The sequence below is a fragment of the Chaetura pelagica genome, unplaced genomic scaffold (genome assembly GCF_000747805.2).
Source record: "Chaetura pelagica isolate M959 unplaced genomic scaffold, ChaPel_1.0 scaffold55, whole genome shotgun sequence".
NCBI lineage: Eukaryota > Metazoa > Chordata > Aves > Apodiformes > Apodidae > Chaetura > Chaetura pelagica.
Genome location: NW_009953571.1, coordinates 2037198 through 2050153, shown reverse-complemented (window position 1 = coordinate 2050153; position 12956 = coordinate 2037198). Strand labels below are relative to the sequence as shown.

The 12956-nt window shown below is 46.2% G+C and overlaps 1 protein-coding gene across 1 annotated transcript in view; it reads right to left on the bottom strand.

Annotated features, from left to right (window-relative positions):
* Positions 1-2140: 2140 nt before the first annotated feature.
* Positions 2141-12956, bottom strand: part of PRDM11 (PR domain containing 11) — a 24678-nt gene continuing 13862 nt past the window's right edge. Inside the window, exons 5-7 of the mRNA XM_009999505.1 lie at positions 8883-9070; positions 5147-5797; positions 2141-4305 (exon numbers count right to left, since the gene is read on the bottom strand). Of these exons, the coding sequence (XP_009997807.1) occupies positions 2141-4305; positions 5147-5797; positions 8883-9070 (3004 nt within the window). The remainder of the gene's footprint in view (positions 4306-5146; positions 5798-8882; positions 9071-12956) is intronic.

Sequence of the window (12956 nt, the reverse complement as noted above, 5' to 3'; positions counted from 1 at the left end):
AGAGACAGGGAGGAAACACTTCCAAAACTCTGAACACCAGTCTAGCTGTTCTCATGGGGTCTGAAAGCTAAGCCAGTATGTAGGGGCTTGGCTGCGTGCCTCTGCCCGGTGCTGGCTGTGGTGCTGCTGAGGGCAAAGGGGTTAGTGGGAGGTGAGCAAGACCTAGGTAGAAGTGCGTGTTTTCCTGGGGAAGACAGTGTGTGAACCCTGGCAGTGAAAGTGACTCCAAGAGAGATCGGTTCCAAACATGCTACATCTCCATTGAAAACAAACAAAAAAGTTTAAAAAATAAAATAATATTATATATATATATATATTTATATAAATGAAAAGCTATCAACTAGCAGCAACGGTTCTAGAGATATCTTAGCACCAAGACCAAGGGCAGGGGAGTAACAGGAGAAAGGAAAGGTTCAGTGTTGCTGATACCACCATCATGTTTCCAAACAACACAGCTTGGCACAAAGCTCATCTCTCTGGGAGGTGAGAACATGTCGGCTTGGACACCTTCTCGACAACAGGTTCTCACTCCCATGATGATCTGGTCAGGTTGGTGCTGTCCATGCCACATCAGCAGGGCAAGGCACTAGCATCTGTGGAGTTTTTGCACCTTTTTTGTTTGTGTTTTTTTGTTGTTGTTTGTTTTTTGGTTGTTGCTCTTTTTTGTTTTTGTTTTTTTCTTTTTTTTTTTTTTTGTTTTCTTTTGTAACCTGAAGTGATATGGTGTGAATGCCTGGAGCTCATTTACTTTAAAAGAATAAACAAAGAAGAACCCCAAGCTCACAGAACAATCTCTTTGTGATTGAAGATGCAAGTCCTCCACTCACATTTCAGCTGGACTCTGCATCCCTTCAAGAAAAGAAGTATTTCACAGGAAGAAGCAGAGGACCCTTCCTGCTATCATCAGTCTGCTGTGCTGTGGAACATGTTATCTTGGTCACAAGAGAATACGTGAACCTTTGTAGGACATCATCACATGAATACACTCCAAGATAATCTTGCATTGATAGCTCCTGCTACCAAACTGCAGCAGGTTTTTCTTTCAGTCATTCCAAACAAAACAAAACAAAACAAAAACCCCACAACAATCTAGGATTATAAAGACATAGTATAAATAATGTAAATTAGAATATAATTTTTTAAGCCTTTGAATCTCTGCCCAGAGATGGCTCTTGACTCATTGGCTGTCTAGCTTCCACAGCAGCCCTGGTTTTGAATGAATAGTTGTATGTATATATATATATATATATATATTTATCTCCTACAATATAAAAATATAAATGCAAAAATTTCCCCCTGCCTTCTCTATTTTGCTATTTTATAGTCTGCACATGACATCATGTTATAATATATGTATGATAGACTGGTACTACAGTTATCATAAAAGGAACTGAAAGCCAAGTATTACTCTACAGCCCAAAAGTACAGAGAACGGAGAAAGGGGCATCACAGTTTAGTGGAGGCGTTTGTTTCTAAATCAGAAGAAAAACCCCAAATCATGCCCCCAGCCTTTCCCTCCTGCCAGCAACCTCTGCAAGTAAAGAAAGCTCCTACTCAAGCAAAGAGACCTGACTGGAGCTGGATAGCTGGAGGCAACATAAACGCTCGGGATGCTCTGTTGGAAATTAGACATCCGACAGACATCAACAAAAGGCTCAAATGGCTCAATAACTGGACTCAACAACTGAAAGAGAGGCAGAGATTATAACTGAGAGGGAAAAACCAAACAAACAACCCCAAAACAAAACAACACAAAAAACCAACCAAACAAACCAGTAACACACATACAAGGAAACTGCTGGGAGGGAAAGGAGGAGGCTGACAAAGACCCATTGTCTAGCTTATAGATCATTAGGTTTGAACATGTAGAGTATGGCCCCAGCACATGCTTCTACAGAATGAAATGTTGCCACCTACACTGCAGCTGCCATGGTTGGAGACACCAGTAAATGTCTAAACATGGTCTCAATCTTTAAAATTCTGCTTAGCTTCTATCAGACGCACATCGTCTTAACTTTTAAATTTTCAGTGTGGGTTTTTCCTTTATATATAATATATATATATTTATATAATATATCAAAGTTTAGAGTATAGATTTAAAAAAATTATTCAACAGCTTTCTGATCCGAGGCATTCCTTCCTAAATATCAGGGTAAAACTCAGAGCCATGGTCCATGCTCTGCAACATGGGCTTCTGATCAAGAGATGACATCCTGCTCAGCATTTCGGCTGACAGCGCATAACTATTGCCCGACTTCTCCTCAAACCAACTATCGAGTGCCCTTTTGCAATCAAAGCTGGCGATGGGTGGCCCGTTCACGGCGATCGTCAAGAGATCACTGAGCTGCTCCAGCGTCAGCCGAGAGCGGTTGTTTTTGCGCACTCTTTGCAGGGCGCTGCGCCCCTTCTCACAGCAGGCCGAGGAGGTGGGAAGGACTTTGAGGATCTGAACTACTTTATTTAGGAGGGGGAATCTCTGTTTGTATTTACAAATGTGACTGAGCAAGTCTTTAAAACCGTTTTTGGTATAATAATCCACCTTGAGTTCTCGCCACTCCATCAGCAGGCTCCCTCGGGTGTCCATCCCCTCTCTGCAAACCTCTCTGGAAAATGATGGGACTGTCTCCAGGTGTTCAAATATTTGTACCATATCCTCCTTCCCATAGCTCATGAGCTCATCAGTGCTTCTGGGCCAAGCTGCAAGGTCAAATACCTGACAGGCCTTCACAAAAGTCCGGCTACGGGAATCAAACCTTTGGGCTAGGATCACCTGGGTCTTCTGGCAGATCTTTTCTCTGATTGACTGGAATTTGGCTTCAGCCACCCGTAGATTTTTCACAGCAATGCCATTAAAGCTTTCACGGAAGTTTTCCTCAAATTCCTGCAAGTACTCCCCGGGCGAGTCAGCTAGCCGGCTGATCTCCTGGATGGCCTCCTCTATTTTATCATCCACCTGTGACACAAGAAGGTACTCCCCCTGAAAGACGTAGGCGAGGCGTGAAAGCACAGCAATCACATCCAGCAGGAAGTAAATGAGTTTAATCGACTGATAGTCCATCAGGAACTGCAGGAGGGCCAAGGCAATGGCAGAAGCATCTGCCCTTTGGGTCTGGCCACTGACATCTTTGAGATGGGCCACAACCTCAAGGTAATCCTTTATTAGAGCATTGAGCACATTCTGCTCTCCAATGATCCACTTCACTGCTCGAATGTCCCCCAAGAACTCAGTCTCCTCACACAGAGTGGCAGCAGTGACCCTCAACTCACACATGAGTCGGGGAGAGTAACGATAGAAACTGAGCAGTTGCTTCAAATTGTTTTCTAGCTCCTCCAGGCATGGCAGTTCCTTCCCGCTGATTGCATCCAGAATTTCCAAGTGGGGCCTGTGCACCATGAAGGGCAGGCAGAGAAGCCAGGGCAAGGTCTTTCTGATTGTCATGAACAAGTTGGCTCTCAGGCTGGCGGTAATGTTAGCACCATCGACTCCCAAGCCAATAGTTGGCTTCTCATCCTGCAATCGTATTCCCAGGCTGGAAAAAGCCCTGTCTAATGCTTGGAGGTAACTGTCTGTAGTAGAAAACCCCAGTTCCTGAAGAGACAAGAATTCAGTTGCTGGAGGCCCATCACTGCTCGTGTACTGTACATAAACCGCAACTGTGTCTGCAAGCAAGTCATCGCTCTGCCCATCCAGAATGATGCTGAGGAAGGGAGACTGTCGGATGCGTTCAACCAGGTCCTCTCGAAGAGCCCGGGCGATATGGTGGATTAAGATTTGGCAGTCTCCCTCGTTCATGTATTGATCCACCACCTTGAGTTCACACTTTCTCAGTAGTTCTGCCAGAGGCCGAAAGTCATAGTAGGGCCTGCCCTCCAGGGCCAAGTGGTAGGCCGTATTGAAGAGCAGGGTCATGTTTCGGCACATCTCTTCTGTCTTCTCGGGGTGCATCCTGAGCTTGTAAAGCTGCAGGCACTTCTTGTGGAGGTTGCTCTGGCTGTGAAGCTTTATTGTGTGTATCTTGAACTGCTTTGAGCCAATGATGAAGGCTGAAGTCCGAGAGGATTGCACTGTGTACTGCCTACAGACGTGGCACCACATTTCATTCAGTGTCGGGGAGTACCGCAGAAACCAAAATTTTTTAAGCCACTCTTGCTTGAACCGTCGTATCCTCCGGCCTGTCGCAGAAGACATCTTGGAAGGCTCGTCTGTAGCAGCAATCATGTCATTGGAAACCGATTCATCAGCAGAATCCACCTCTTGGTCATCATCCTCCATGATGGTGGGAACAGAGATGATGCTTTCTGAAGCTGTAAGAAAAAAAAAAAAAAAAAGGAAAAAAATTATGGTATATACAAAACTGCTGAGCTAAAGAAGCAGCCTGCTGGTGACAGCAGAGGACTGGCTTACATGCTGGCCACAAACTGCCTGCTCCGTCCCATAATGAACTATGTAAAATTAGAATGATAGCTTTGAAGGGAAAATACATCAATGTTTCTGCATGTGAACGTTGTCTCCAACACACCACAGTGGACAGCAAGAAAGGACACTACATCCTGGCCACTTGAACAATACATGGTTTGACCCAAATAGTCCCTTTGGTGAAGACTCCTGGCTGCTCAACAGCATGTTCCTGGAGGAAATGAAATGTATCTTCAGAAAGGGACACATGGTTGGGTTAAGGCAGTGGAGGCAACAGAGAAGGCTTTCCAACAAGGGACACAGCAGGACATTGTTTCATACACAAAGAGTGCACATTTCAGCGTTACCACAGACGCATACAGCTTTTCTTGGTAGCCTGTGAGGCACTGCAGAGGGGCTTTCGCTGAAAGAGAATGCATCAAAAATACAGCAAACAAACTGTCTGCAATGGAATGTCTTTTTTATTGGCAGTGCATTATCGATTACAACAGCAACAAATAGAGCAAGTTGTCATACAGAGTCTTTCCCAGACAGTGTTTTCCACTGTGTCCACAACTGTATCAGCTCCGGTCCCAACTGGTCACAAAACCTGACAGTGAACTTTCCATGAAACCACATGTTCACCTGAATACTCAGAGCAAAACACTTTAGATGGGTACAGAGCACACAGGCATCTCACTACTCTCCTTAGGCAGGATTTGGAGAACGCTGTTACTTGGCAAGGCTTACCTGTGGGGTCTGAGAACTCTTGGAGCTCGGGTACCTGGGGCGGTAGCACGGGTGGATCAGGTAACTTCCCAGATCTCAGCATGTCTAACTCGGCCTGCAGCTCACGGATCTTCTTCTTCAGCCGGATGCAGTTGGGGCAGAAGGAGGTGGTGGGGATTTCATGGGAGTTGCCTTGTGAAGAGGCCAGTGACAGCTCGGTTGGGCTGTCTGCTTTGAGTGACAGGGGCTCTTCTTCCTCATCTTCAAGGATGCCCATCTCTTTGGCTGAGCTGAAAGAGGAACCGTGGGGGACCTTCCATTCCCCCTCACTCCGGCTTCTGCTGAGATTCAGGGAGCTGTGCTGCATGGCACTGCCACACCTCTCAAAGATGTCTTCAGCCTGGTATTTAGATGCTTTTCTGATGGAAAGTGGCACAGTTGTTGCTAACTGGTTGTCTTCAAATTTGGCAGACTCCAAGGAAGCCTCTACAACATCTTTGAAAATGAGATCAATCTTCTTCTTCTTTGTTTGGGGGTGGGATTCCCCCTCGTCACAGCTGCGCTTGTAGGGGCTCTTCCCTTGCTTTAAGGCAGTGAGCTGGAGTGGACCCCTCACGTCCTCTTGATTTTCCACATTCTTTTCTGACTTTTCCCTCTGCAACTTTTTGTCTCCTGGGAAGGAAAATGATGGGTGGGGATTATGACCAGGCACCAAGCAACATCCCTCAATCTAAAACTCAAATGAAAAAAGAATAAAAATGCAGGCTGAATCCCTGCTGGTCTGCATGTTGCGTTACAAACCAGGGAACTGACACAACTCAGTGGAAACCAAGGCTTGTGAGAGGAGGAGCCCTGCTAATGGGCACGTCTGCAAAAACAGAGACAATCCTGGGTAGCCACAGCGGAGTAGGACCCACGCACTTTAGAGAAGAGAAATTACAGGCAGCTTGTTTAACCTTTAGGTATAACCAACCCGTGCTGAAAGAGGACTATGAGGTGAATGACTATGAGGTGAATGACTGATCATAGTGGAACCTAATGACCAAAGCCCAAGCGCCATTTTGGCTGGCTGGAAGACCTGTGTCTGTTTTGACTTGGTAAAAGGTATCAAGTGTACAGCAGTGCAGCAAGAGATTTGGACCATTTCATGACAACCCCAGTGTCTGTGCACAACATGGCACAAAGTTTGCAAGCCCCTTCCCTCTCGTTCTTTTTGGAGGCTGCTCCAAGTAAAAATAATTTGCACTCTTAAATCCCAAGGTACTTATTGTCAACAGAGCTACAACAGGTGAACGCCCTCTACAAGGATGGGACATCTAGCTTGTCTTGGTGGAGTCTAAGAGTGTGGCCATTCAGTGATTAAAAAAAAAAAGCAAAAAAAAAAAGCAACCTCATACAAATTATAATTTTCTTAAAATAAAGGGAATAGCCAGATTTCCTTACCTGGAAATTCAAAAGACGATACGTTTGGTTCAATTTCCATCATTCTTCTATCTTGTAAATAACTTCAAGCATTGATGGCTTCCCAAACAAGACGCTGCTTTATGCTGATTTTTGGTTTTGTTTGCTTTTAAAGTGTATTCATGCTTTCACAAGAGTTACGGAGCAAAAACTACCATTCCCTCTCTAAGGAGAGCAATGCTAAGAATGCAGAAAAGATGCAAGACTCAAAACAGTTAGAGTAAGGCACCATAAAAAAGGGCTGGCCTGAATGGGAGGGATTTTCACACTGGGTTTTGATGCTGGCTGGCAAACCCAACCTCTTCTTGAGTCAATTCATAACAACAGATCTCATTTTTAACACATTGGTGAGAATTTCTACAGGGAAACCTCTGAGTGTCTCAGTGTTTCCCCTGTTATGGACTGTAATGACTACTGGCAGAGACAGGGATTTAGAGAATGGATACTTCTTTTCAGTGATTTTTTCACCCAACCAACCAAGTGGTTTAGCCCTGTGGAAAAACTAAAACTCAGAAGATGATTTTTCATATTGGTCTCAGCTCCATTGATGGGGTGGGTAAGACACTACCAACAGAAACAAAACCTGTGAACCATGTTGGTTTTTTAAGAGTTAACAAAGCGTGCTGCTTCACTCAAAAGGCTCCTCTGCAAGGGATATAAAACCTTTTCAATAGAAAGTGACTCAATACATTTTGGTGCCACTCCCTAAGTGCCCTCCCAACTGAGGCTGTGATGTCTTGCAAGTCTAGCAACAGCCCAGGTGATGCTCCATTTTAACAACATCTCTGTGCTCCTTTTGTGAATGCAGGCTGAGCCCAGCTTGCTGCAGGCTCAGCTCACCAAGATGTCAGGGGTTTCTAGGATGGTCTCTGCAGCCACGTGGATCTCTACCTGAGTGTATGGTAGGCTGTGGCAGGTCCTGAGGAGCCCGGAGGCAGATCTTCACCATGCTCATAGAATAGAGCAAGCTGTAAATTAACATTTCAGCTCACACAAACCATGACACTATGACAAGCAATGACTAAGGTCATGTATGTATGGCAGGACAATTGTCCATAGCCTTGGTGCCCTCCTCAGAGCAGCTGCTCCACAGGCACAGTCCTTTTCTTCCTGGATTTTCAGAAAGTACTAAGCCATGTGGACAACTAATGTGAGCATGGGATGCAGCAAAATTACTGCAGCCTGTACCTCATCACTCAGTGATGTTTACTAACATAAAAAGCACGTTCGCATCAGTGTTAATTCAGAAGTGGGAATTGCCCAAGTACAGCCATCAAGATGTCACACTGCGAGTGCCTAACTCCAAGGTGATGGAGGATAACCAGCTTTATCAGGACATTTTGTCCACCCCGTGATTAAAGAGGAGACACCTTTTACCAAGTCAAGGCAGCAACAGCAGCTGTGTAATAATATCCATGGCAATCTTAATTAGACAGTTATTTTTAGCGTGGCTGCCTCTCTGAGGCCCTGCCATTCTGTGGCTGGGCCTGGAAATAAACACCCTTCATTAACTTCAGGCCTCAGCATTGCATAGATGAATAGATGCATTAAGAATATTTGTGTTCCTCTAAAGCTTCCTGTATTGCTAACATTAGACTGACCTAAAGGACCGCTGGGTTTGTTCCGGCATGGCTACTCTTAAGATAACAATTTTTATCCAGGGAAGAATCAGTCTGACAAGTATAAAGCCTCCTGTACGTTGTACATGCACTCTAAGGTTGTGAGACTAAGGAGTCTCTAGCTGATGTCGCGCTGATCCCAAATTATTTTTCTGAAGAAAGAGGAGATAAATTAAGCAAGAAAAATGGACATACAAACACACCAAGGAAATCTCTCCTTCGTATGCACACAAAACCAGCCAGAGCTCCCTCAAACAGGCTGCTGATAGGAGTCAGGGAAAGCATCATATTCAGAAGAAAAACCTAATGCCTGTCTGTGGGAGAACCAGCTTGGCAATCTTCAGGCCAGAAAGTCTTGTAACAGAGGAGCTCTGTGATCCCTGGGCTTTGCCTCAGGCCCTTGAAGCACACACACGACGTAACACAACAACACGTGACACGACACAACACAGCACAAATCTTTCTTTCATGATCTCCATGACAGTGGTTGTATTATTCTTCTTGTACACTCATCCATCCATGCCTTGCAGAGGTATCACCCAGAGGTGCTCTGCTCCTAGCAATGCAGCTCTCCTTGCATAGCCTGTGGGTCACCTACTTCACCCACTGCAATTGGTCCAACAAATGTGGCAGCCCAAGGGGACGAGGGAAGAAGATGGAAAGGAAGGGGGACTCACCACTTGTGAGATTTCTGTTGATGGTCTCCTGAGACATACTATGCAACCGCTTCATGTAATCCTCACTGTACCAGACCCGTAGCTTCTCCCCAGGGCAAATATCACGGCAGGCACGGAAGTAAATCCTCTCACTGTGCTGGAAGGCCATCAGGTTCTGCTCCCTCTCCTCCCGGGAGATGATCACGTACCTGAGGACAAGATGACAAGGCAAGCATGAAGAATAAACTTTTTTCATGGGCCCCCCCTTACACCAGGAATGACAACCACGATGAAGCCAGAATGACCTTCAGAGAGAGCCATCAACACAGCCAGACTGGAAAGCATGAAGTTATAAATAATGGTGTGCAAATTGCAAGAGATAAAGGACAAAGAGCATGGACACCCAGGGGACACTAAGCCAGTGGGTCCATTTCTGCTGTGAAAGGGATGACAGCAATGTACATCCAATCTGAAGGAATATCTCTGCCAGTAATGGTAACACAGAAACACTGGTTTCACGGGCAGAATTTCTTTGCCCAGTGTTGGAAACAAGGACTTCTGGATTTCCCACCATCACTTCAAATCCCAGGGAATCCTCCTTTGTTCTCAGGAGTATCCAGAATCTATAAGGGTTCCTCTGCCTGTCTCTTTCCCAAAATCACTATCTTCCTTTTTAGCAGAAACCAGATTTCCTTGCTTCTCTCCTGTTGGATGAGCAGAATTGAGATACTTAGGGCAAAAACAGGGGCATCTAATATGGATGGGGATATTTGCTGGTTGTCCAAAAAGAAACATGACAGTACCAGAAGATTTTGCACTTAGGCATTCAGCAGGGTGCGACATAAAAAAACAAACAGCCTTGCAAGTCTCAGGAAAGTCCAGCACCATGTTGTGGGCATCTCCTGACAATGCTCAGAGAAAGATCACTTTCTGGGCATTGGTTTTATTTTCCTGACTTACAAAAGTTAATTTTCAGTTCAACAGAAATACTTTCATTCACATTCCAAACAACTGGCCCTCTGCACAACTTGGCAAGACAGATACATATAGTTAGGGTCATATTATTTAATCTCACACTCCCCATGTTCTTTCTAGAGGACATACTTGCTGATACTGGTTCCAGCTGCAAACAATATGAGCTCATAACACCTACCCAGGCACTGTCATGGTACATACAGACCTAAAAGCAGAGCTGAACAGTTCACAGCTAAAAGCTTTTTCTTCTCTTATGTCACTTGCCTTTATTATTCAGCACTCCCTGGCCCAGTAACATCAATGAAGGTGAGCAACATATGGCTGCTTTGACATCTGCTGTTACTAGTCCTTGCCCAAACATTTCCTTATAGCTCACAGGTATTTCTTCAGCTTAAGAAATCCATCAATGTTTCCTTGAATGCTCTCACCTTCTCTGGCCATGTGCATGCCCAGATAAAGACACATTTGGTCCCTCCTGCCTCTAAAGCCCTCCATGTTTCTGCCTGAGAGTGTCCTTCAGCTCTGCTCTGGGCGTCCTGTGGCTCCGGCTGCTCCGGGCGCGATGTGGAGCGAGGAGCCGGGCACAGGCTGCAGGTGGGAGCTGCAGTGCCACTGCAGCCTGCCCCTCAGCACCCTGCCCCTGCTGCCAGCCAGCCCCCTGCAGGGACCCTGCTGCTGATGTCACCAGCAGGCATGGAGACAGCTCTTATCTGAGAGCTGGGGAATAATCCAGTCATAAACATGATTCTTCACAGCTGCCGGCAGCTAGTAACTTGCTCACGGTCCTGGAGAGTAACCTTCACATCTAAGGTAGTTTCCTGTGGCAATGAAAATGGGGATGAGATCATCCACATAAATGAACCACTTTTGAACCACTGCAGCCCAGCCCCAGCAGCACAACATTACACAGGTCATGAAGGAAACCATAAAACCCAAATTCCACCTACTGGTTTAAGAAAGCTTGAGCCGCTGCACACCATGGGTTAGAGACAGGTGCTTTGCCAAGGACAGAGGAAGTCATTCCACAGAAGAGCAGCCTGTGCAGGGAGGCAGGGCACATGCCTGCTGAGGAGACACTGCACCAGTCTGCCTTCACTGACTTAACTGTCCAAGGTTGAAACGCTTGTGTCCTGAGCAACCTTTCCTGTGAAGGCTGGAAAGTGGCCAGCCAAACGCTCAAGCTGAATGGAGGCAAAGAGGCTACCTTGTTTTGGGTGCCCAGAACAGGCATGGCTAGGCTGACAAAAGCACTGTGTGCAGGTAAGGATGGCTTCACCTGCACAGTGGGTTTCCCAAGGGACTGCCAGGCCCAGGGGAAGAGTGGGGTTGGGACTGCCATTAGGGCAGACCCAGTCACCCAGAGGTGTTCCCATTCCTTGCAGACAGGCATTGCCACCAGGTGCAAATGGGTCATTTCATGTCCTGCTCAGTCCTTGGGAGGAGCCAGGCTCAAGACCACTACTCCACCTGTCTGCCCAGGCTACTCAGGACCAGCCTTTGCACCAATGGAGACCATTTACATCCCATTTGCAGCTCTTAGATCAAGCCCGTGGCTGCTGGAGGAACAGCTCCTTGTTCCACAGGGACACCTTTCCCTTAATCTTTCTAGCTAGCAGCAAAAAAACAGCCCTGGATTCCTTTTTTCTACGCCCACTCAGGACACCAAACTGCCAAGTTTTGGGATGAGCATTCCCAGTGAGCATACCCAGAAAAATGTCAAGGTATTCTTTAGCAGCTGGGACTGTTCCACCCCAGGAGGATACCAGAGCAGTCAGGAGACAGCAAGGAGGGAGGAGAGCTCCAAAGCTGGAGGAAGGCTCAGGCTTCTGCCTCCCCCTCTGCTCTAGGATTTGCTTCATGGCACCCCACTGCCCGCTGGCCCCCTCTGCTTCTTCCCTCTGCTCCAGGGCCAGCCTGGAGGATTCTGCTGACTGCAGGAAAAAGGCCACTGGCCCTTCCCAAATCAATGTTGGGTGCGGAGCCAAGGCAGGAGATCCCGAACAACAGAGCAGCCACCAGCCCAGGCAGACACCACAGGGTGCCATACCCACAAATCCTGCCTCAGGCTCTCTGATGCCAAGTGCCTCCAAGAGACTCTGTGACAGGCTTGTTACCAGTTCAGGCAAAAATTGTACAAGATAAACAAATGACTCAACAGCAGCTGTTTTAAAAGCATTACATATTTATTGCATTATTAACATAAATACTTTTAAAGAGAGAATTTTTTCAGCATATACAAGACATGGAGATACTGGGGTTGAGTACAGCTGCTTGCTTTGACACGGGCACTTACTTCAATAGCCAGTTAACATGATGGGTGCAGGAGGAGGTATCCTTTGTGAGCCAGTACAGAAAAGCCACTTCACTGAGGGGTCTACACAGGGCAGGAGAAACAGCCCCAGATCTGGGCCAATCTGTAATACTCCACAGATGAAACTGGGGGAAACATCAGGCAGTTAATAGTACAAGCTCCTTTCCCCTGAACCAAGTCCAACCTTTGGGGGTTTGTTTTTAAGGCTGCACACCCTACACAAGGATGCTCTCTCTAAATCCATCAGTGTGGGCAACCGATGGCAGTGATGATGCCAACTCCCTCCAGCACCCAACAGCTGTGGGAGTCTCCTCCTCTGCAGACCTGAGGGTTCCCAGAAGGGATCTCCCTGAACCACATCAGAGGAGATAATCCTATCAGTGCACCCATGGGAGAACATCAGCAGGGACCACATATTATAAAAATATAAAATACTACTTCTAATATGTTGTAGCAGCAGCATTTTATTAACCGAGAAAGCCTTTAAAACATATCACCATTTTTTCAGTTCTCTGTGATTCATAAATTAGATCCACTTCTACTAGATTTCCCTTTAGCTGAAGAGAGACCATGACTTCTGCAGAATATGGATGTTACAACATAAGTATAATGACATCCTCAGGTGAGTGAGTACTGCTCTGGTCTGGCACCAACACAAGGAATGTCCTCTGCATGAAACCAGTATGGGTCATTCCTCAGAAAGGAGGTCTCCTTGCCAGACCGTCTTTGGCCTTTCACCACCTCCCTAAAAATAAATTATTTTAATTAGAATTACAGAACAATTAAAAAGAAAAGGGAAAAGCATGTCA